Source organism: Oncorhynchus mykiss, chromosome 5, assembly GCF_057628025.1.
Source record: "Oncorhynchus mykiss isolate SJ-2025 chromosome 5, ASM5762802v1, whole genome shotgun sequence".
NCBI lineage: Eukaryota > Metazoa > Chordata > Actinopteri > Salmoniformes > Salmonidae > Oncorhynchus > Oncorhynchus mykiss.
Window position 1 is genome coordinate 79,723,933 of NC_143026.1, and position 25,590 is coordinate 79,749,522.

Below are 25,590 nucleotides of genomic sequence, written 5' to 3' on the forward strand. Positions count from 1 at the left end.
ACCTGATGTAAACTTAGGCTACAGTTTGGATGACAGTTACTGTATTGAAAATGCACAAGGCTGCACTTCTATGGCATATATCAATTTCAACAGTACTATTTACATATTACTGTATGTGGGTTATTGATTGAAAAAGACTGGACAACCCAAGGGGCACAAAGGGGGGAAAAAAATGAAATTAGAAAGAAACACAGAAAACCACCCCTAAGGCACAACTTTGCCCGCAGCACTGTTGTGCTGTCTCTACACATCCAGATGTTCCTGTCTGTCGGCCCACATATTCTCATCCACATCACACCGGATATTTTCCCTTCCAATGCAACGTGGAAAGAATCTTTTGGAATGCCTTATCCATCCTCTGCAGGCGTCTACTGTGATGTCCTCACATGCTGCATCCATTGCAGCCAGCAGGGTCATCTGTGTGTGTGGCTGACGATCGTACACCTTCCACCTCCATGCTGAAAATAACTCCTCAATTGGGTTAAGGAATGGTGAATAAGGTGGGAGGAATTCTATGAGCATCCTCGGGTGGGTCACAAACCATTGCCTTATGATGTTTAATCGATGGAAACTTACATTATCACAAATGACCACATACTTTGGCAAATCCCCTCTAAACAGACCCCTCTCATCATCAGGGATGAGAGCCCTGTAAAGAGTCTCTAAAAAGTTGAGTAGATGCTGGGTGTTGTATGTCCCTATAAGGGGGATATGGGTTAGGACACCATGCTCCGAAATAGCAGCACACGTGGTGATATTTCCTCCCCGTTGGCCTGGCAAATCCACAGTAGCTCTGTGACCGATGATATTCCGACCCCGCCTTCTGCATTTGGTCAGGTTGAAGCCAGCCTCATCCACGTATACAAAGTTGTGAGAGGGTTAACTTGATTCCAACTCCATTATACGCTATATCCCAGAACACACAGTTGAATTTGTTTTGGTAAGGAAGAGTGACATAAAATGTACATATATTGCATGTTCCTTCCACAGCAATGGAAATGTGTGCAGTTTATGCTTACTGTACTATGTATCACTATAAAATGTTGCTGTAAAGTAGTTACATAGATATATGTTTTACCTGTACATACTGGTACCGTAGCTCCTTAACTCTGTCCTCATTCCTTTGGAATGGTACACGGTACAGCTGTTTCATACTCATCTGGTTTCTATGCAGCACCCTGTCGATGGTTGAGATGCTAACCGTACGGAGGTTTTCAAAGACATCGTTGTCTTCTATAATGGTCCTTTGTATTTCCCTGAGTCTCATGGCATTGTTTGCTCGGACGATGGTGCAAATAGCCTCCTCCTGTTGAGGTGTGAAAAGGTGTCCTCATCCACCGGTTTGCGGTAATCTTGCAGTCCTATGTGGGGAAAAATGCAGTGATGCATCGCACACTTTCACAAAGACAAAAACTATGCGAACACACATACCTGTTCTCTCTTCGAACCGTTTGAACTATTGAGGACACGGTTGATCTCCCAATATTCGGCTGCACCCTTCGACCCGCCTCAGCCATTGTAAGGCCACGATTGACAACATGGTCTACAATAGTGGCCCTTATGTCATCAGATATGCACCTATGTCCTCTTCTGCCTCTTCCTCTGTTTTGCCTTCCACCACGCATCCTTGCTCCTCTTCTTCCTCCTCTTGGCTGTTGACCCTGTTCGTTTCCTGGTCCATCCATTAGTGGAAAATTGCAACTCTGTGTTGTGGTCTGTCTATATATGCTTGCCAATTGATTCTTCATGAGATGCAGCTTTGAGCAATTTAGACAACTGGTTGATTGTTGGTTGAACTAACACTTTACATTCCTTCATGAGTGAGGGTCAATTTCACCTGCACGATTCATCAATTCACGTTTTTGTACAAAAGGTCTAATAGAAATGTGTAAAACTATGCTTGACAGTTTATGACAAATAGTTCAACAATTTAGCATGTAATGGCTTAAGCAAGGAACCAATGTCTAGATGTTTTGAGGGGTAAGACTATTCAACAGAGAACCATCTACTATATTTTGATCAACATGACATGAGCAATTGATAATGTGGAAAAAAGCTGACACTTGTACATTATCAATTGCAATTTGTTCAAAGGAAGAATAAATTGCTTTAATGATGTGCACAAGTGACTAGATGATTTGGAATTTGTACAAGTAGTATCAAGAATTGCACTTTTTATCTAAGAAATGCACCAAAGCGACTGAGAAAAACTGTAACATAGAAAAATGTCCTCATGTGTGCTACCTCTATCCCCCCACTAGAATCCCCATACTTTAATGAAGACATCTTCTCCATCCTGGAGGGGGAAATCAATCATTTCCAGGCTCAGGGACATGTACTTGTCTATGGCGACCTAAATGCCAGAACCGGACAAGAACCTGACACCCTCAGCATACAGGGGGACAAACACCTGCCTGGACACTGTATATATACATAATATGACATTTGTAATGTCTTTATTATTTTGGAACTTCTGTGAGTGTAATGTTTTCTGTTCATTTTTATTGTTTATTTCACTTTTGTATATTATCTACCTCACTTGCTGTGACAATGTTAACATATGTTTCCCATGCCAATAAAGCCCCTTGAATTGAATTGAATGGACATTGAGAAAGAGTGCGATCGATAGATAGATAGATAGATAGATAGACAGACAGACAGACAGACAGACAGACAGACAGACAGACAGACAGAATATTATAATATTATACTGTGCAGGCATAAAGGCTGGCTCATTGGGAATTGCATGTTAGAGACACACACACACACACACACACACACACACACACACACACACACACACACACACACACATGCACACACACAAAGAAGGAGGAGGCCGGGAGATAGAAGGAGGAGGGGGGGTGTATAGGAGGGGGGGCTAATTGTTTATCCCTCTGAGAACCCTCAATGGTGGCTAAGTAAGTTCAGCAGCACTATTGGACAGGGAGAGGAGAGCAGAGCAGACCCGGGTTCAAATGTTATTTGAAATCTTTCAAATACTTGTAGAGTTTGCTTTAGCCTGCCGGGAGTTAGCAGTTTTGTGTTGGTCTATTGCGCCTCACAAGCTCAATCAAGCCCAGCTAAATTATTTCAAATAGTATTTTAACCCAGGTCTGAAACAGCAGAACAGACCCATGGCTGGGAAACATTAGGGTGAATCAATTAGCCTGCCATTAGCCAATAAAGTGGCTCTCATTGACTCGTGTAATTACAACCCACAGCAAAGACGGTTTTACAGAAGCATGTTGTTCCCCCTCCCTTCTTTCTTTTCTTTATTCATTTTATTTGTTTAAGATAATCCATTCCCTAGTTTTAATTATGTGCTTTAGGTTCAGGGCGGAATAAATAAATCACAATTTGCCTCCATCAGGGCAGCATCCTCTTCAGACCAGACAGATGCAGCCAGACACAAGGCAGGTCCCAGCTCCCTGGTTCTGCCTGCTGCTCCCATGGGCTTCCTGTCTATGGAAACCAAAAACCCAAATAACTACAATATTGTAAATTATATTACACATACCTAAATATATTCCAATATCCTTTGAGGCAGACACACACTGCAGCAAGTCCTTTGGTTCTGTCTATCATACTGCCCGATAATGCTCCTCTGGGGATCCTGGCTGTGTTAACCAAATGGCAAAATAACTCCAAGGTGAAACCAGGAGACAGATATTAAGGGGGAATTAAGGGGTGGAACAGTGACAGTTTCTTGTAGCTATTGTATCGCTCAAAAAACAATTATGTCTTTGTAGCTAAAGGAATGTTCAGATTATGCTAACTAAATTTCACATTTTGTATTTATTAATACAAAAATATTATTATTCATGTCTCCCTAGCTTATAACCCTCCACAAATAAATACTTTCTACTACAGTATCAACTGCATCTTACATTTTTCTGGTGCGTTTTGTTGCTGACCGTTTTTCGTAGTTCATTCTATAAATGTGAATCAAGTATTTCCCCTCTCTTTTTTTCTACAAGCAAGATCTTAGAAGCTCTGACCTGCAGTGAAACGGTTGCTATCTTACAAGACTGATGGGGGAGGTACTTCAGGCCAAGTAAAATAAACACTGTGAATGTTAAGCTCGAGACTTGGCAGATGAGAATCTAAACATTGCGCGAACGCAGGAGGGAATTCTTGGTGTATGTCCCAAATGGCCCCCTATTCCCTATATAGTACACTACTTGTTCTGGTCAAAAGTAGTGCAGTATAAAGTGAATAGGGTGCCATTTGGGACACACTCTTTATGTTCCATTTTCAGTTGACAGTCTAGACATTTTATGACTTTGGGAAGAAATCGGTGAGCTTTAGTTTTCAGCTGCAAACATCTGAGAAGTGGCAAGGAAAAGAGGATACTCCCTAGCTTTTGTGTGCTCTTTGAGTCCCAAAATGCTGTTAAATGTGTGATTTAGTGTGAACTCTTTATCCCTGTCCTTTAACCAAGGGACAGGAAAGATCATGTGAACTTGCAGTAAACAAAATACTTGGTTTAGTCATCCGGGTTTACTCATATTCCAAAATGTACTTTACCTTGCACATAGTAAGTAGTAACGTATCTATCTGTTCTCTAAATCTTTCCCACTATTCCACAAATGTATTCCTGTGGTATGATCCTATGAACAATTATAGGTGACGATATGGTACTACACATCTTTTCACCGGGTTATAATATTTTACAGTCTTTCAATCCTGTTTCACACTCACTTTACCGATTCAGTATTTATGAGGTGGTGGTAACCACAGGAAATGTGTTGTCTTATGGTAGAGGGGCAGGACCTGTGGTAGGGGAGCATGTCATATGGTAGAGGGGCAGGTCCTGTGGTAGGGGAGCATGTCTTATGGTAGAGGGGCAGGTCCTGTGGTAGGGGAGCATGTCTTATGCTAGAGGGGCAGGTCCTGTGGTAGGGGAGCAGGTCCTGTGGTAGGGGAGTAAGACCTGTGGTAGGGGAGTTGGACCTGTGGTAGGGGAGCAGGTCTTGTGGTAGGGGAGCAGGTCTTGTGGTAGGGGAGCAGGTACTGTGGTAGGGGAGCAGGTCTTGTGGTAGGGGAGCAGGTACTGTGATAGGGGAGCAGGTGCTGTGGTAGGGGAGCAGGTCTTGTGGTAGGGGAGCAGGGCTTCTACATACAGTGGCTTCTACATACAGTGAGGGAAAAAAGTATTTGATCCCCGGCTGATTTTGTACGTTTGCACAATGACAAAGAAGTGATCCGTTTATAATTTTAATGGTAGGTTTATTTGAACAGTGAGAGACAGAATAAACACAACAAAATCCAGATAAATGCATGTCAAAAATGTTACAAATTGATTTGCATTTTAATGAGCGAAATAAGTATTTGACCCCTTCTCAATCAGAAAGATTTCTGGCTCCCAGGTGTCTTTTATTCAGGTAACGAGCTGAGATTAGGAGCACACTCTTAAAGGGAGTGCTCCCAATCTCAGTTTGTTACCTGTATTAAAGACACCAGTCCACAGAAGCAATCAATCAATCAGATTCCAAACTCTCCACCATGGCCAAGACCAAAGAGCTCTCCAAGGATGTCAGGGACAATATTGTAGACCTGCTGGAATGGGCTACAAGACCATCGCCAGGCAGCTTGGTGAGAAGGTGACAACAGTTGGTGCGATTATTCGCAAATGGAAGAAACACAAAAGAACTGTCAATCTCCCTCGGCCTGGGGCTCCATGCAAGATTTCACCTCGTGAAGTTGCAATGATCATGAGAACGGTGAGGAATCAGCCCAGAACTACACGGGAGGATCTTGTCAATGATCTCAAGGCAGCTGGGACCATAGTCACCAAGAAAATAATTGGTAACACACTACACCGTGAAGGACTGAAATCCTGCAGCGCCCGCAAGGTCCCCCTGCTCAAGAAAGCACATATACATGCCCGTCTGACGTTTGCCAATGAACATCTGAATGATTCAGAGCACAACTGGGTGAATATGTTGTGGTCAGATGAGACCAAAATGGATCTCTTTGGCATCAACTCAACTCACCGTGTTTGGAGGAGGAGGAATGCTGCCTATGACCCCAAGAACACCATCCCCACCGTCAAACATGGCGGTGGAAACATTATGCTTTGGCATTGTTTTTCTGCTAAGGGGACAGGATTGGCTGAGAACCTCCTTCTCTCAGCCAGGGCATTGAAAATGGGTCGTGGATGGGTATTCCAGCATGACAATGACCCAAAACACACGGCCAAGGCAACAAAGGAGTGGCTCAAGAAGAAACACATTAAAACCAGTTGCATCTCTAGGGGCGCTATTTCATTTTTGGATAAAAAACGTTCCCGTTTTAAGCGCAATATTTTGTCACGAAAAGATGCTCGACTATGCATATTCGGAAAACACTCTGAAGTTTCAGAATCTGCAAAGATTTTGTCTGTAAGTGCCCCAGAACTCATTCTACAGGCGAAACCAAGATGATACGTCAAACAGGAAATGAGCAGAATTTCTGAAGCTCTGTTTTCTAATGTCTCCTTATATGGCTGTGAATGCGACAGGAATAAGCTTAGACCTTCTGCCGTTTCCCCAAGATGTCGGCAGCATTGTGACGTATTTGTAGGCACATCATTGGAAGATTGACCATTTGAGACTACATTTTCCAAGTGTCCGCCTGGTGTCCTGCGTCGAAACTGGTGCACAAAGCCATGTGCAAGTATTTTTCCATTTGATTGAGAGGGGAAACCATGCTTCCACGAACGATATATCATCGAAGAGATATGTGAAAAACACCTTGAGGATTGATTCTAAACAACGTTTGCCATGTTTTCAGTCGATATTATGGAGTTAATTTGGAAAAAAGTTCGCGTTTTGAGGACTGAATTTTTGGTTTTTTTTGGTAGCCAAATGTGATGTAGAAAACGGAGCTATTTCTAATACACAAAGAATCTTTTTGGAAAAACTGAGCATCTGCTATCTAACTGAGAGTCTCCTCATTGAAAACATCTGAAGTTCTTCAAAGGTAAATTATTTTATTTGAAGGCTTTTATGTTTTTGTTGAAATGTTGCGCGCTGGATGCTAACGCTAATGCTAATGCTAAATGCTACGCTAGCTAGCTACTTTTACACAAATGATTGTTTTCCTATGGTTGAGAAGCATATTTTGAACATCTGAGATGACAGTGTTGTTTACAAAAGGCTAAGCTTGAGAGATGGCATATTTATTTCATTTCATTTGCGATTTTCATGAATAGTTAACGTTGCGTTATGGTAATGAGCTTGAGTCTGTATTCACGATCCCGGATCCGGGATGGGTAGATCAGAAAGGTTTTAAGGTCCTGGAGTGGCCTAGCCAGTCTCCAGACCTTAATCCCATGGAGTGGGACAAAATCCCTCCTGAGATGTGTGCAAACCTGGTAGCAAACTACAAGAAACATCTGACCTCTGTGATTACCAATAAGGGTTTTGCCACCAAGTTGTAAATCATGTTTTGCAGAAGGGTCAAATACTTATTTCCCTCATTAGAATGCAAATCAATTTATAACATTTTTTACATGCATTTTTCTGGATTTTGTTGTTGTTTTTCTGTCTCTCACTGTTCAAATAAACCTACCATTACAATTATAGACTGATCATTTCTTTGTCAGTGGGCAAACGTACAAAATCAGCAGTTGATTCAATACTTTTTTCCCTCACTGTATATATGAACTAGTATGGACATGCCTATTAGAGTTCTGGATCACATCATTTGGGTTTAGAAATGCACCAGACAGGGTCTGAAATGGTATGCTATTCCCTGTATAGTGCACTCCTTTTGACCAGGGCAATATGGTGCCATTCCAGATGAACACAACCAGGGGTTTCCCATTCCAGATTCACACAACCAGGGGTTTCCCATTCCAGATGCACACAACCAGGGGTTTCCCATTCCAGATTCACACAACCAGAGGTTTCCCATTCCCGTTCCCCCTCCCCCCCAGTCCCTAGAACAATGCTCCCCCCATATACTCAATCTACTAGGCAACGCGACTCAATCTACCTCCCGCTGGGCCCACGGCCTGAACCCATGACCTCTTCTTCTCTCTCCCACTCATCAACTATCACAGCATTTGCATTTCCAGTCTAGTTAAAGGGAGTGGGTGGAGGGGGGGGGGGGGGTGTAGGGGACAGCGGTGGGGGTACCCTCCCTCTGGCTGTACAGCCGGCCTCTTTCTCATCCCGCTGACACCCCACACAGCCCTGCCAGCCAGTCAGCTAGCCAGCCCATCCCAGGGCTGGGCAGCGGTCTAGTCTGGAGTTAATGCACCAGGCTACTCCCATTGTCTCTGGATTAATGAAGTGTTCCCTGCCTGTCCCCTTTCATTCAGAGACAATGAGACATGTAAGGAGTGTTACATTTTAAAGGGCAATCGACACACATTGGCCTTAAAGTCAGTAAGTCATATACACACACTGAATAAGTGGCTGTAGCCTTGGAAGTAATGGCATTGTGTTTGCTGCTTTTGATGCACTTGTCTTCCCTGTTAACCATTTGAATTCATGGACAGTGAGACTAGGTGTTTGTAATTGGAATGGATAGACTCATGGCTCTGGAATAGTAGGAGGACGTAGCATCTGTGTCATTTGTGAACATGGAAGGTTGGTCATGTCTACCCTAAAGAACAGCAAGGGAGACCTCTAGAGGAAGGAAAGGGAACAGCATGAATATACCTTGGCTCTGCTACTTCACACACACTGCCAAGTCCAGTGCTCTGTTTCTGACCTCACACTGTCCACTATCGCTCAATGACAGGCTTCAGCTGTTGCCCAGATCCTTACACAACATCACTGTTACGGTATTGTAAGAATAGTAACCTACCACCACTGTAAGAGCATCAATTAGTGTGTGTTTGCAACGATACATTTACAGACTGAACTTGAAATCAAGTACAAAACCACGATTACCCACAGTTCGTTGTGTCCCAATACTGACACGTGGTGTCTACGATACCAATGATGTCACCGACACAGAGTGTGTGTCCCACATGGCACCCTATTCCACAGGCGGCTGGTGGTACCTTAATTGGAGGGACGGTCTCGTAGTGATGGCTGGAACAGAATACATTAAATGTTATCAAACACATCAAACATGTGGTTTCCATGTGTTTGATACCATTCCATTCACCATTAGTATGAGCCGTCTTCCCCTCAGCAGCCTCCGGTGCCCTAGAACCTTATGGGTCCTAACCAAAAGTAGTGCACTATAAAGTGAATGGGGTGCCATTTGGGATGCTATCTGAGTCCTCAGAGAAGATGCCTCGTTCATTCTCAGAGGATAACCCCCAATTATAGTATTGGTTTATTTATTCCTCCAATATCACAAATAGTTTTATTACATACTTTATTGAATATCAAACAGTGTTGGCCTCTGCTCTGGTATTTATTATTGAAGTTGCATTTTAAGTTAATGAAATGATATAAATTGAGTTTTATTATGTGCAGTCTTGCCAGAGTCTTTAGCTATGTAGCCTTTGTTCTGGCAGAGAGATGAGCCATAAAGAGGCAGGTGATTTATCAACTGGATGAACAGCGTCCAGACAGCGAGGTCCTACTGCCAGCTACACTTCAGCTACACTACGTACCTCTACTGCAAGCTACACTACACACTGTACTTCAGTAGTCTCAGTCTGAGCCTGCTCTTTACTCGTTGCCACACATACTGCTGGCTTTTACAGTCCACATGGATGCACCACCAGGTGTTACTGTGGTGAAAAGAAAAGAATTCTGCTGTACCGTTGCTCTTCAGGCCAGAGGAGGAGGATGTGTTAGGTGTGTTAGGCGTGTTAGGCATGGTGTGTGTGTGTGACAGGTGTGGAATCAGACAGGGCATGGAGCGCTGCCTACAGCCGACAGCTTGTTACGGTGTTACGCTGCTGTGATTGGTGACCTGCATGACTGACCTCTAACCTCTGACCCCTTCCTGTCGTTTGTAGTGCTGAGTATCCGTGGCGCCCAGGAGGAGGAGCCTCCAGATGCCCAGCTCATGCGATTGGACAACATGTTGCTGGCGGAGGGCGTGTCTGGACCGGAGAAGGGGGGTGGTTCTGCAGCGGCTGCGGCTGCAGCTGCAGCCTCAGGAGGCGGGGCAGGAGCGGATAACTCAGCGGAACACTCGGACTACAGAGCCAAGCTCTCTCAGATCAGACAGATCTACCACACAGAACTGGAGAAATACGAGCAGGTGAGAGTGGACAGGATACACTCACCCCTCAGAGAACTACTGTCTTTGGTGCCTTTTACCATAATCACATACTCTAACCCTGTAACCCGAACACACCAGCTTCTCCATCATCATTCCCATCACAGTGATTATTTATTAACCTATGACTACCTGCCATCCACATTACTACTTCAGGCTAATGATCCTTTTAAACCCATCCAAGCCCTGCTAACCCCACTGCAACACAGGGTTGTAACCCACTGACTCGTGTCCATTCATGTTGATGACACCTCACTAGTCAGAAACAATAGAAAAGCAACTTCATTTCTGATATTTACATAACAAATTAGGAGACTTTCTACATTTATGGCATCCATCTAAAGATATATTTGACAGATTTTCTCTCATCCCCATTGAATCCCTATGTAATGTGCAGTTTCCTTCTCTTCTCCTCCATGTCATTATGTACCATGCCAATAAATCAGAGTGGATTTTACTGCATAGTGTTATTTCTACTTTCCAAACCAACATGCACACAGTCAAACATGAAGGCCCTGACGGGCTGGAATGAATGCATGCCCTGTTTGATGAAATGCAGATGTATTTTCCATATAGCCCTAGACACTGCTTACATTTTCATTCATATAAAAAAGCAAAGCCAGAGTGTTGTGATGTTAGTCTAGTCTATAGACAGGGTTGCCATCCTGAAACATACATACAGTGGAGTAGGGTGAAGTTCCCTCTAGACGCTGATCTTGGGTCAATTTGACATTTTCCCCACTATTCGTTAAGGTTAGAATTGGGGGAAGGGAAGCGGATCCTAGATCTGTACCTAGGGGAAACTTCACCCTGGAGCCACATACAATAGGCAGGGCTGTAGCAGTCGGGAGTAGTGTGGGAAACAGTCCTGTGACTATGCCACCATCACATGCTGACAATGTACTATATAATAATATACCATATGTAATATATATGTAATATACTGTATTTAAGATGGTATCCCATGGCGGATGGAGGGGGGAGAGTTACACAGGGAGTCATGGCAACGGAAACAAGGTACTCCTCCACTGCAGACCACTGCCCTCCCATACACTAAAGAGATATACTATATTTTATAGTCATAATATCATTAATTTAACATGATTATTCTTTACTTTGGTTAGGTTGCTTACCAAATAGACTAATTTTATTCATAAAGCTGGATTAGTAGTAACTGAATCTATTCAGAATCCAATGTGAACTTGGCTCCTGTGATTTTATTTACAACCCAGAGCTTTCAAAACCAGAACTTTATACCACACTTTCCTCCCCTTGCAATCTCAGCGATAGCGAACAGACTCCCACTGTCAGGGTCAGGATTAGAACTGGATGGCAACCCAGTCTTGTAAAGCAGTAGTGTTGCTTAGGGAGAAAAAAATACTATAACTCACTCAGGATTTATTACCACAATTTATTAGTAGCTTTGCTAACAGCTTTACCAGGGTTTTATTTATTTATTTATTTATTTTCCATTTTCCCCCCCAATAAGTTTATTTGTAATTTATGCAATGCGACAGGCCGTCAGGGGACAGAATCCCAAGCAGAACATTGTACTACCTCAACCATGTTTGCATGCATTTGGTTTCAGATAAGGCCCACATACTGTACACATGAACTAGGATATACGTTTCTGTGCTAGGTCTGCGTGTGTGTCAACCAACGTTGTTATCGTGAAAGTATTCACACCCCTTGACTTTTTCAACATTTTGTTGTGTTACAGCCTGGCCTACAGCCTGGCCTACACACAATACCCCATAATGTCAAAGTGGATTTATGTTTTTTGAAATTTTTACAAAAAAATGAAAGGCTGAAATGTCTTGAGTCAATAAGTATTCAACCCCTTTATTATGGCAAGCCTAAGTAAGTTAAGGAGTACAATTTCACATAATAAGTTGCATCGACTCATGTGCGCAGTAATAGTGTTTAACGTGATTTTTGAATGACTACCACATCTCTCTACTCCACACATACAATTATCTGTACAGTCCTTCAATCGAGCAGTGAATTTCAAACACAGACTCAACTACAAATACCAGGGAGGTTTTCCATTGCTTCTCAAAGAAGGGCACCTATTGGTAGATGGGTAAAAAAAGCAGTCATTGAATATCCCTTTGAGCATGGTGAAGTTATTAATTACACTGGATGGTGTATCAATACACAACTCAGTTGCCGGAGAGGAAGGAAACTGCTCAGGGATTTCACCATGAGACCAATGGTGACTTTAAAACAGTTACAGAGTTTAATGGCTGTGATAGGAAAAAACTGAGGATGGATCAACAAAATTGTAGTTACTCCACAATACTAACCTAATTGAAAGAGTGAAAATAAGGAAGCCTGTACAGATTACAAATATTCCAAAACATGCATCCTGTTTGCAACAAGGCACTAAAGTAAAACTGCAAAAAAATGTCTCAAAGAAATGTACTTTTTGTCCTGAATACATGTAATGTTTGGGGCAAATCCAATACAACACATTACTGAGTACCAGCATACAGTAATGGTGGCTGCATCATATTATGGGTATGCTTGTAATAGTTGAGGACTGGGGAGTTTTCAGGATAAAAAGAAACAGAATGGCACTAAGCACAGGGAAAATCCTAGAGGAAATGTGGTTCAGTCTGCTTTCCACCAGACACTGGAAGATGAATTCACCTTTCAGCAGGACAATAACCTAAAACACAAGGCCAAATCTACACTGGAGTTGCTTACCAAGAAGACAGTGAATTACAGTTTTTACTTAAATCTACTTGAAAATATATGGCAAGACCTGCAAATGGTTATCTAGCAAGAATCAACAACCAACTTGACAGAGCTTGAAGAATTGAAAAAATAATAATGTGCAAATATTGTACAATCCAGGTGTGGAAAGCTCTTAGAGACTTACCCCCCAAAACTCACAGCTGTCATCACTGCCAAGGGTGATTCTAACATGTATTGACTCAGGGGTTGAATACTTATCTAATCGACATATTGTTTTATTTGACAAATGTTATCATTTTTCTTCCACAGTATTATGTGTCGATCATTGACAAAAAATTACTATTAAATCAATTTGAATCCCACTTTGTAACACAACAGAATGTGGAGAAAAAGGGGGTGTGGATACTTTCTGAAGGCACTGTATGTCTCTAATCTATCTGGGGCTGTGCCAGATGGCTTCACTGTCATCCCCATGCATCACTTTATGACACCATGACCACTCTGCACCTTACCTCTCATATCATAACCACCTATTCACTGTCATTTACATTCATTGCACAGTCATTTTTGTGTTTATTGCCTCTCTTCATTCACATCCCTGCTGTGTTTATAACTATTGCTTTCTTGTCAATAAAGACCGTTGAGATGTGTAAAATGACAGACATATTGCACAGTGACAGGGACAGAGAGAAAGGAGAGAGCGATTAAAAGAGAGCGATTAAAAGCAGGAGAATGAGAGAGACAAGGAAAGAGGGAGAGAGAGTTAGAGAGAAAGAGAAAAATACAGGGACCGAAAGAGGGAGAGAGACAGAGGTATACTGTAATATCATGTCAGGTTCACGCCTGGTGCCACACAGGAGGATGAGTATAACATCATGGCATGTTCATCTCTCAAGCCTCTCGGCTGCGATGAGAAGAGAAGGTGTGCTGCTCGTCAGCAGGGACTAGCAGCTGTCAGTTCCCAACGTCTCCTTTTTTAAAAAGACTACACTTACAGTTGCCATCGCCACTTCTGTTTAATATGAAAAATGTCACCACTTATATTCCCAACGTGGAAGCCTTCCTCAGAACAGCATGCATTAAACACTGCTTGATTTCCATCTCATTTTTATTTTCTGTCTATGTGCAAGACATTGATTCATTTAGAATACCATGTATAATTTCACTCTGCATGCTGGCTTTAGTCTAACAGTAAAATATATGGCAAGGTCTTACAATAGCCATGCAGTATTTCTCCACCATGGTGAGGCTGCTATGGGCACTCTCACCAACAACATTTATTTTGACTGTCTAGATAGAATAAACTGAAGTCACGCTGGATAACAGTGTCTGCTAATTGACTAAATGACCATTTATCTGTTTACCTTTTCTCTCTGTTTGTCTCTTCCCCCCCTCTGCAGGCTTGTAACGAGTTCACAACCCATGTGATGAACCTGCTGAGGGAGCAGAGTCGCACGCGGCCCATCTCTCCCAAGGAGATCGAGCGCATGGTGGGGATCATCCACCGCAAGTTCAGCTCCATCCAGATGCAGCTCAAACAGAGCACCTGCGAAGCCGTCATGATCCTGCGCTCACGCTTCCTCGATGCCAGGTGTGTGTCTCTGCGAGTGTGTGTGTGTGTGCTTACAGCTGTACAAATGACCACATACAAAGTCACTGTACCACTGCAATGTTTTGTTGACTTGCTGTCACGCCCTGACCATAGAGAGCCCTTGGATCTCTATGGAGTAGTAGGTCAGGGCCTGACTAGGGGGTGTTCGAGGTTATATATTTCTATGTTGGTACTCTTGGTATGGTTCCCAATTAGAGGCAGCTGATGTTCATTGTCTCTAATTGGGGATCATACTTAAGGTTTCCCTGTTCCCACCTGCTTTGTGGGATATTGTTTTTGAGAGAGTGCATGTTGCACCGCAGTACTGCACGGTCGTTGTTTGTTTCTTGGTTTGTTTTAAGTTTCACTTGGTCTGTCTCTCCACATGATCGTGACACTTGCGTAGCTAGACATGTCCCTACCTGTAACTGCAATATTAACTTTTTTTATTTTTATAGTAGCATACAGAAATCAAGTAATGTCCACAGCAGGTTATTCTACAGCTTACCACCACTCTATACAACATCACAGCTGATTTTCCAAAATCTTCCAAGCCTTTGAGCCTACCGACAGTACATCTCTGGGAGCCATTTGGACCAGCACATACGAGGTTGCTGCTTGGACACTGACAATCCTCTCCTCTCTTAAGGCTCCATAATGCTAAATGTTTCCCTTTTTTTCTTTTGATGCATGTTATGGATTTGCATACATTTCTCCAAGGATATATCTAACTCAGAGTCGGAGTCAGAGGCATAACATTTAAATTAGGCTTTTGCTCTTCTCACAAAAATCCTCAACTATTATTTTGTAAATGATTGTGGCTGTGGTGCTGGTGCAGGGAGGGAGGCAAGGGAAGGGCTTTAAGTGAGAGGGTGAGAGAGAGCGAGAGAGAGAGACAGAGAGAGAGAGTCAACAAGAGAGAGAGAGAGGGGGGGGGGGGGGGCACTGCTCTACCAGTCTCAGCTCTACTGATTAATCTGCAGCCTGCCCTAACACCATGCTGTGCACATTTACATATTCTCATGCAGGCTTTTGGAGTGCAGGGTGGAGATTTCAGCACAAATCTCTCTAACCAGTCAGTTGATTCGATGCACGGAGTCAGACATTTTACAAGGTTCCCTTCCCAGCTTATGTAAAACTCTCATGAGATGTGGCACATGCAGACATAACCTAATAGAGGGTGGAGATGGAGAAAGAGATGGAGTCAGTGAGCTGAACAGGTCATGTTTACAGAACATTGTCTATCTTTAAATAAGGAAGTGTTGTGTTGTTTGTCAGGATTTTTTAATTTTTTAATTTCACCTTTATTTAACCAGGTAGGCTAGTTGAGAACAAGTTCTCATTTACAACTGCGACCTGGCCAAGATAAAGCGTAGCAATTCAACACATACAACAACACAGAGTTACACATGGAATAAACAAAACATACAGTCAATAATAGAGTAGAACAAAAGAAAACAAAAAGTCTATATACAGTGAGTGCAAATTAGGTAAGTTAAGGAAATAAATAGGCCATGGTAGCGAAGTAATTACAATATAGCAATTAAACACTGGAATGGTAGATCGGCAGAAGATGAATGTGCAAGTAGAGATACTGGGGTGCAAAGGAGCAAAATAAATAAATAAATACAGTATGGGGATGAGGTAGGTAGATAGATGGGCTGTTTACAGATGGGCTATGTACAGGTGCAGTGATCTGTGAGCTGCTCTGACAGCTGGTGCTTAAAGCTAGTGAGGGAGGTAAGAGTCTCCAGCTTCAGAGATTTTTGCAGTTCGTTCCAGTCATGGGCAGCAAAGAACTGGAATCAAAGACAACCAAAGGAGGAATTGGCTTTGGGGGTGACCAGTGAGATATACAGTGCCTTGCGAAAGTATTCGGCCCCCTTGAACTTTGCGACCTTTTGCCACATTTCAGGCTTCAAACATAAAGATATAAAACTGTATTTTTTTGTGAAGAATCAACAACAAGTGGGACACAATCATGAAGTGGAACGACATTTATTGGATATTTCAAACTTTTTTAACAAATCAAAAACGGAAAAATTGGGCGTGCAAAATTATTCAGCCCCTTTACTTTCAGTGCAGCAAACTCTCTCCAGAAGTTCAGTGAGGATCTCTGAATGATCCAATGTTGACCTAAATGACTAATGATGATAAATACAATCCGCCTGTGTGTAATCAAGTCTCTGTATAAATGCACCTGCACTGTGATAGTCTCAGAGGTCCGTTAAAAGCGTCGAGAGCATCATGAAGAACAAGGAACACACCAGGCAGGTCCGAGATACTGTTGTGAAGGAGTTTAAAGCCGGATTTGGATACAAAAAGATTTCCCAAGCTTTAAACATCCCAAGGAGCACTGTGCAAGCGATAATATTGAAATGGAAGGAGTATCAGACCACTGCAAATCTACCAAGACCTGGCCGTCCCTCTAAACTTTCAACTCATACAAGGAGAAGACTGATCAGAGATGCAGCCAAGAGGTCCATGATCACTCTGGATGAACTGCAGAGATCTACAGCTGAGGTGGGAGACTCTGTCCATAGGACAACAATCAGTCGTATATTGCACAAATCTGGCCTTTATGGAAGAGTGGCAAGAAGAAAGCCATTTCTTAAAGATATCCATAAAAAGTGTAGTTTAAAGTTTGCCACAAGCCACCTGGGAGACACACCAAACATGTGGAAGAAGGTGCTCTGGTCAGATGAAACCAAAATTGAACTTTTTGTTACGGTGAGTGAATGAGGACCCAAAAGCGAACTAACTTAAACAGAGCTTCTTTAATAACCAAACATAGGTAGGCTCAGATAGACCGGCAGATTCCGACAGGACAGGACAAGGTTACAGCAAACATGACGATAGTCTGGCTCAGGCATGAAACACAACAAACAAGAATCCGACAAGGACAGGAACAAAAACAGAGAGAGATATAGGGGACTAATCAGAGGGAAAAAGGGAACAGGTGGGAAACGGGGTGACGAGGTAGTCAGGAGGAGACAAGGAACAGCTGGGGGAAAGCGGGGGAGAAAAGGTAACCTAATACGACCAGCAGAGGGAGACAGGGTGAAAGGAAAGGACAGAAAGACACAACATGACAATACATGACAGTACCCCCCCACTCACCGAGCGCCTCCTGGCGCACTCGAGGAGGAAACCTGGCGGCAACGGAGGAAATCCTCGATCAGCGCACGGTCCAGCACGTCCCGAGAGGGAACCCAACTCCTCTCCTCGGGACCGTACCCCTCCCAATCAACGAGGTACTGGTGACCACGGCCCCGAGGACGCATGTCCAAAATCCTGCGGACCCTGTAGATGGGTGCGCCCTCGACAAGGATGGGGGGGGGGGGGGGAAGACGAGCGGGGGCGCGAAGAACGGGCTTAATACAAGAGACATGGAAGACCGGGTGGACGCGACGAAGGTATCGCGGAAGAAGAAGTCGAACTGCGACAGGATTAATGACCCGAGAAATACGGAACGGACCAATGAACCGCGGGGTCAACTTGCGAGAAGCCGTCTTAAGGGGAAGGTTCTGAGTGGAGAGCCAAACTCTCTGACCGCGACAATATCTAGGACTCTTAGTTCTACGCTTATTAGCAGCCCTCACAGTCTGCGTCCTATAACGGCAAAGTGCAGACCTGACCCTCTTCCAGGTGCGCTCGCATCGTTGGACAAAAGCCTGAGCGGAGGGGACGCTGGACTCGGCGAACTGAGATGAGAACAGCGGAGGCTGGTACCCGAGGCTACTCTGAAAAGGAGATAGCCCGGTCGCAGACGAAGGAAGCGAGTTGTGGGCGTATTCTGCCCAGGGGAGCTGTTCTGACCAAGACCCAGGGTTGCGAAAAGAAAGACTGCGTAAGATGCGACCAATAGTCTGATTGGCCCGTTCTGCTTGACCGTTAGACTGGGGGTGAAAGCCGGAAGAGAGACTGACGGAAGCCCCAATCAAACGGCAAAACTCCCTCCAAAATTGAGACGTGAATTGCGGACCTCTGTCCGAAACGACGTCTGACGGAAGGCCATGAATTCTGAAAACATTCTCGATGATGATTTGTGCCGTCTCTTTAGCAGAAGGAAGCTTAGCAAGGGGAATGAAATGAGCCGCCTTAGAGAACCTATCGACAACCGTAAGAATAACAGTCTTCCCCGCTGACGAAGGCAGTCCGGTGACAAAATCTAAGGCGATGTGAGACCACGGTCGAGAGGGAATGGGAAGCGGCCTGAGACGGCCGGCAGGAGGGGAGTTACCGGACTTAGTCTGCGCGCAGACCGAACAAGCAGCCACGAAACGACGCGTGTCATGCTCCCGGGTGGGCCACCAAAAACGCTGGCGAATGGAAGCAAGCGTACCCCGAACGCCAGGGTGGCCGGCTAACTTGGCAGAGTGAGCCCACTGAAGAACGGCCAGACGAGTAGGAACGGGAACGAAAAGAAGGTTCCTAGGACAAGCGCGCGGCGACGGAGTGTGAGTGAGCGCTTGCTTTACCTGCCTCTCAATTCCCCAGACAGTCAACCCGACAACACGCCCCTCAGGGAGAATCCCCTCGGGGTCAGTGGAGGCTACTGAAGAACTGAAGAGACGAGATAAAGCATCAGGCTTGGTGTTCTTAGAGCCCGGACGATAAGAAATCACGAACTCGAAACGAGCGAAAAACAGCGCCCAACGCGCCTGACGCGCATTAAGTCGTTTGGCAGAACGGATGTACTCAAGGTTCCTATGGTCAGTCCAAACGACAAAAGGAACGGTCGCCCCCTCCAACCACTGTCGCCATTCGCCTAGGGCTAACCGGATGGCGAGCAGTTCGCGGTTTCCCACATCATAGTTACGTTCCGACGGGGACAGGCGATGAGAAAAATACGCGCATGGGTGGACCTTGTCGTCAGAGAGGGAGCGCTGAGAAAGAATGGCTCCCACGCCCACCTCTGACGCGTCAACCTCGACAACGAACTGTCTAGAGACGTCAGGTGTAACAAGGATAGGAGCGGATGTAAAACGATTCTTGAGGAGATCAAAAGCTCCCTGGGCGGAAACGGACCACTTAAAGCACGTCTTGACAGAAGTAAGGGCTGTGAGAGGAGCTGCCACCTGACCGAAATTACGGATGAAACGACGATAGAAGTTCGCGAAGCCGAGAAAGCGCTGCAGCTCGACGCGTGACTTAGGGGCGGGCCAATCAATGACAGCTTGGACCTTAGCGGGATCCATCTTAATGCCTTCAGCGGAAATAACAGAACCGAGAAATGTGACGGAGGAGGCATGAAAAGTGCACTTCTCAGCCTTCACAAAAAGACAATTCTCTAAAAGGCGCTGGAGGACACGTCGAACGTGCTGAAGATGAATCTGGAGTGACGGTGAAAAAATCAGGATATCGTCAAGGTAAACGAAAACAAAGATGTTCAGCATGTCTCTCAGGACATCATTGACTAATGCCTGAAAGACAGCTGGAGCGTTAGCGAGGCCGAAAGGAAGAACCCAGTATTCAAAGTGCCCTAACGGAGTGTTAAACGCCGTCTTCCACTCGTCCCCCTCCCTGATGCGCACGAGATGGTAAGCGTTACGAAGGTCCAACTTAGTGAAAAACCTGGCTCCCTGCAGGATCTCGAAGGCTGAAGACATAAGAGGAAGCGGATAACGATTCTTAACTGTTATGTCATTCAGCCCTCGATAATCTATGCAGGGGCGCAGAGACCCGTCCTTCTTCTTGACAAAAAAAAACCCCGCTCCGGCGGGAGAGGAGGAGGGGACTATGGTACCGGCATCAAGAGCTACAGACAAATAATCCTCGAGAGCCTTACGTTCGGGAGCCGACAGAGAGTATAGTCTACCCCGGGGGGGAGTGGTTCCCGGAAGGAGATCAATACTACAATCATACGACCGGTGTGGAGGAAGAGAGGTGGCCCTGGACCGACTGAACACCGTGCGCAGATCGTGATATTCCTCCGGCACCCCTGTCAAATCACCAGGCTCCTCCTGTGAAGAAGAGACAGAGGAAACAGGAGGGATAGCAGACATTAAACATTTCACATGACAAGAGACGTTCCAGGAGAGGATAGAATTACTAGACCAATTAATGGAAGGATTATGACAAACTAGCCAGGGATGGCCCAAAACAACAGGTGTAAAAGGTGAACGAAAAATCAAAAAAGAAATGGTTTCGCTATGATTACCAGAAACAGTGAGGGTTAAAGGTAGCGTCTCACGCTGAATCCTGGGGAGAGGACTACCATCCAGGGCGAACAAGGCCGTGGACTCCCTTAACTGTCTGAGAGGAATGTCATGTTCCCGAGCCCAGGTCTCGTCCATAAAACAGCCCTCCGCCCCAGAGTCTATTAAGGCACTGCAGGAAGCTGACGAACCGGTCCAGCGTAGATGGACCGACAAGGTAGTGCAGGATCTTGAAGGAGAGACAGGAGTAGTAGCGCTCACCAGTAGCCCTCCGCTTACTGATGAGCTCTGGCCTTTTACTGGACATGAAGTGACAAAATGACCAGCAGAACCGCAATAGAGACAGAGGCGGTTGGTGATTCTCCGTTCCCTCTCCTTAGTCGAGATGCGGATACCTCCCAGCTGCATAGGCTCAGCTCCCGAGCCGGCAGAGGAAGATGGTAGTGATGCGGAGAGGGGGGCAACGGAGAACGCGAGCTCCTTTCCACGAGCTCGGTGACGAAGATCAACCCGTCGCTCAATGCGAATAGCGAGTTCAATCAAGGAATCCACGCTGGAAGGAACCTCCCGGGAGAGAATCTCATCCTTTACCTCTGCGCGGAGACCCTCCAGAAGACGAGCGAGCAAAGCCGGCTCGTTCCAGCCACTGGAGGCAGCAAGAGTGCGAAACTCAATAGAGTAGTCTGTTATGGATCGATTGCCTTGACATAGGGAAGACAGGGCCCTGGAAGCCTCCTCCCCAAAAACAGATCGATCAAAAACCCGTATCATCTCCTCCTTAAAGTCCTGATACTGGTTAGTACACTCAGCCCTTGCCTCCCAGATTGCCGTGCCCCACTCACGAGCCCGTCCAGTAAGGAGAGATATGACGTAGGCGACACGAGCAGTGCTCCTGGCGTAAGTGTTGGGCTGGAGAGAAAACACAATATCACACTGGGTGAGGAACGAGCGGCATTCAGTGGGCTCCCCAGAGTAACACGGCGAGTTATTGATTCTGGGCTCCGGAGATTCGAAAGCCCTGGAAGTGGCCGGTGGATCGAGGCGGAGATGGTGAACCTGTTCTGTGAGGTTGGAGACTTGGGTGGCCAGGGTCTCAACGGCATGTCGAGCAGCAGACAATTCCTGCTCGTGTCTGCCTAGCATCGCTCCCTGGATCTCGACGGCTGAGTGGAGAGGATCCGAAGTCGCTGGGTCCATTCTTGGTCGGATTCTTCTGTTACGGTGAGTGAATGAGGACCCAAAAGCGAACTAACTTAAACAGAGCTTCTTTAATAACCAAACATAGGTAGGCTCAGATAGACCGGCAGATTCCGACAGGACAGGACAAGGTTACAGCAAACATGACGATAGTCTGGCTCAGGCATGAAACACAACAAACAAGAATCCGACAAGGACAGGAACAAAAACAGAGAGAGATATAGGGGACTAATCATAGGGAAAAAGGGAACAGGTGGGAAACGGGGTGACGAGGTAGTCAGGAGGAGACAAGGAACAGCTGGGGGAAAGCGGGGGAGAAAAGGTAACCTAATACGACCAGCAGAGGGAGACAGGGTGAAAGGAAAGGACAGAAAGACACAACATGACAATACATGACACTTTTTGGCAACAATGCAAAACGTTATGTTAGGCGTAAAAGCAACACAGCTCATCACCCTGAACACACCATCCACCCTGTTAAAATTGATGGGAAGATGGATGGAGCCAAATACAGGACCATTCTGGAAGAAAACCTGATGGAGTCTGCAAAAGACCTGAGACTGGGACGGAGATTTGTCTTCCAGCAAGACAATGATCCAAAACATAAAGCAAAATCTACAATGGAATGGTTCAAAAATAAACCAATCCAGGTGTTAGAATGGCCAAGTCAAAGTCCAGACCTGAATCCAATCGAGAATCTGTGGAAAGAACTGAAAACTGCTGTTCACAAATGCTCTCCATCCAACCTCACTGAGCTCGAGCTGTTTTGCAAGGAGGAATGGGAAAAAATTTCAGTCTCTCGATGTGCAAAACTGATAGAGACATACCCCAAGCGACTTACAGCTGTAATCGCAGCAAAAGGGGGCGCTACAAAGTATTAACTTAAGGGGGCTGAATAATTTAGCACGCCCAATTTTTCAGTTTTGGATTTGTTAAAAAAGTTTGAAATATCCAATAAATGTCGTTCCACTTCATGATTGTGTCCCACTTGTTGTTGATTCTTCACAAAAAAATACAGTTTTATATCTTTATGTTTGAAGCCTGAAATGTGGCAAAAGGTCGCAAAGTTCAAGGGGGCCGAATACTTTCGCAAGGCACTGTACCTGCTGGAGCGCGTGCTACTATGGTGACCAGTGAGCTGAGATAAGGCGGGTCTTTACCTAGCAGAGACTTGTAGATGACCTGGAGCCAGTGGGTTTGACGACGAGTATGAAGCGAGGGCCAATCAACGAGAGCATACAGGTCGCAATGGTGGGTAGTGTATGGGGCTTTGGTGACAAAACGGATGGCACTGTGATAGACTGCATCCAGTTTGTTGAGTAGAGTGTTGGAGGCTATTTAATAGATGACGTCGCCGAAGTCGAGGATCGGTAGGATGGTCAAATTTACGAGGGTATGTTTGGCAGCATGAGTGAAGGATGCTTTGTTGCGAAATAGGAAGCCGATTCTAGATTTAATTTTGGATTGGAGATGCTTAATGTGAGTCTGTAAGGAGAGTTTACAGTCTAACCAGACACCCAGGTATTTGTCGTTGTCCACGTATTTTAAGTCAGAGCCGTCCAGAGTAGTGATGCTGGACGGGCGGGCAGGTGCGGGCAGTGATCGATTGAAAAGCATACATTTAGTTTTACTTTAATTTAAGAGCAGTTGGAGGCCACGGAAGGAGAGTTGTATGGCATTGAAGCTCGTCTGGAGGTTAGTTAACACAGTGTCCAAAGAGGGGCCAGAAGTATACAGAATGGTGTCATCTGTGTAGAGGTGGATCAGAGAATCACCAGCAGCAAGAGCAACATCATTGATGTTAACAGAAAAGAGAGTCGGCCCGAGAATTGAACCCTGTGGCACACCCATGGAGACTGCCAGAGGTCCGGACAACAGGCCCTCCGATTTGACACACTGAACTCTATCAGAGAAGTAGTTGGTAAACCAGGCGAGGCAATCATTTGAGAAACCAAGGTTGTCGAGTCTGCCAATAATAATGTGATTGACAGAGTCGAAAGCCTTGGCAAAGTCGATGAATACGGCTGCACAGTAATGTCTCTTATCGATGGCGGTTATGATGTTGTTTAGGACCTTGAGCGTGGCTGAGGTGCACCATGATCAGCCCTGAAACCAGATTGCATAGCGGAGAAGGTACGGTGGGATTTGAAATGGTCGGTAATCTGTTTGTTAACTTGGCTTTCGAAGACCTTAGAAAGACAGGGTAGGATAGATATAGGTTTGGGTCTAGAGTATCACCCCCGTTGAAGAGGGGTTGCAACAATTTTGGCAGATCATTTTAGAAAGAGAGGGTCCAGATTGTCTAGCCCGAATGATTTGTAGGGGTCCAGATTTTGCAGCTCTTTCAGAACATCAGCTATCAGGATTTGAGTGAAATGGTGGGGGATTAGGCGGGTTGCTGTGTAGGGTGCCGGGCAGTTGACCGGGGTAGGGGTAGCCTGGTGGAAAGCATGGCCAGCCGTAGAGAAAAGCTTATTGAAATTCTCAATTATAGTGGATTTATCGGAATTTGCAGGCAGTGTTCATTTCTATTTGTGAACCTCTGGGAACATCTTTCATACCAGCTTAGGCAGCTGTATTGAATGTATTGTATTGCATTGGGTGGCAGTTGTATTGTTACTGTATGGGGTGCACGTATTTAATGTTTGCCACCATTAGATTGACCCTGTGAACGGTATGTATTGTGCATGGTGTTTCTTCTGGTCCTAACTAACCAATCTCTATCATTCTCCTTGCAGACGGAAAAGACGGAACTTCAACAAACAGGCGACAGAGATCCTGAATGAGTACTTCTACTCCCACCTGTCTAACCCCTACCCTAGTGAGGAGGCCAAGGAAGAGCTGGCCAAGAAGTGCTCCATCACAGTTTCACAGGTGCAGTACAGTACAGCACCACCTGTCTGCAGGAACACCACACTACACCTAGAACAGGACTAGAGATAGTAGTGGGTTATTTATTATTGTTTTATTAATTCAAAGGATACATCGCAGGGACTACATTGATAGTGTAATATGATGATTGATCATATTATTAAGATTGCACTAACAATACCAAGGTAAACAGCAGTAATGTTCTGTGTTTTTCATCCATCATTCGGAAATGGGTAATCTCCTCAAACGGTTTCATTAAGTTTATGCAAAATTATTTTGAGGATGCATCTGGGCATCGTTTGATGAAAACAACGTGCTTCAGGGTCTGAATGATTAGTTGAGCTTTTGTCTGTGCCCCAAATTGCACCCTATTCCCTATAATGCACTGCTTTTGACCAGAACCCTTTTTGACCAATGCCCATAGAGAATAGGGGTCCATTTGGGACACAACCTCTGTGTTCCTGGCTCTGTAATAAAATAACCTACCTTCTGTCTGCGTTCGTTTCAAACTTTGCAACAGGATTGATTATTTTTTTCATTTTAATGTTGTTTATCATTAGCGCTAGCTGGCTTATCCCGGTAGCTTCATCGGGGAGTCCATTAGCTGTAATGGGTGTTAGCTAGCGGGTGTTGACTGATTGGTGCTAGCATGAGCTCTGATTATAGCTGCAGTCATACTGACATAATTAGACTGTTATTGGCAATCATTCCCTTCTGCCACTAATGTGGATTCACAGCACTGGTCTATGTAGCCAGCGGGAGCACTCACTACTACCTCAAAGGCTGTCCCAAATGGCACCCTTTTCCCTTTATACTGCACTACCTTTGACCAGGGCTCATTTGGGATGCAGGAAAAGTCTTGGTTCACTGTCATATATATGATATGCC

The 25,590-nt window shown here is 45.0% G+C and overlaps 1 protein-coding gene across 4 annotated transcripts in view; it reads left to right on the forward strand.

Annotated features, from left to right (window-relative positions):
• The window catches only part of LOC110524620 (pre-B-cell leukemia transcription factor 1), a 109,901-nt gene that overhangs the window by 75,403 nt on the left and 8,908 nt on the right, over window positions 1-25,590 (forward strand). For 2 of the 4 annotated variants that reach the window (XM_021604449.3, XM_021604451.3), the window contains exons 3-6: window positions 9,917-10,164; window positions 11,137-11,199; window positions 14,283-14,473; window positions 24,570-24,705. In XM_021604449.3, coding sequence (XP_021460124.3) covers window positions 9,917-10,164; window positions 11,137-11,199; window positions 14,283-14,473; window positions 24,570-24,705 — 638 coding nt within the window. The remainder of the gene's footprint in view (window positions 1-9,916; window positions 10,165-11,136; window positions 11,200-14,282; window positions 14,474-24,569; window positions 24,706-25,590) is intronic. The other 2 variants (XM_021604450.3, XM_021604452.3) reach the window with 1 other exon arrangement.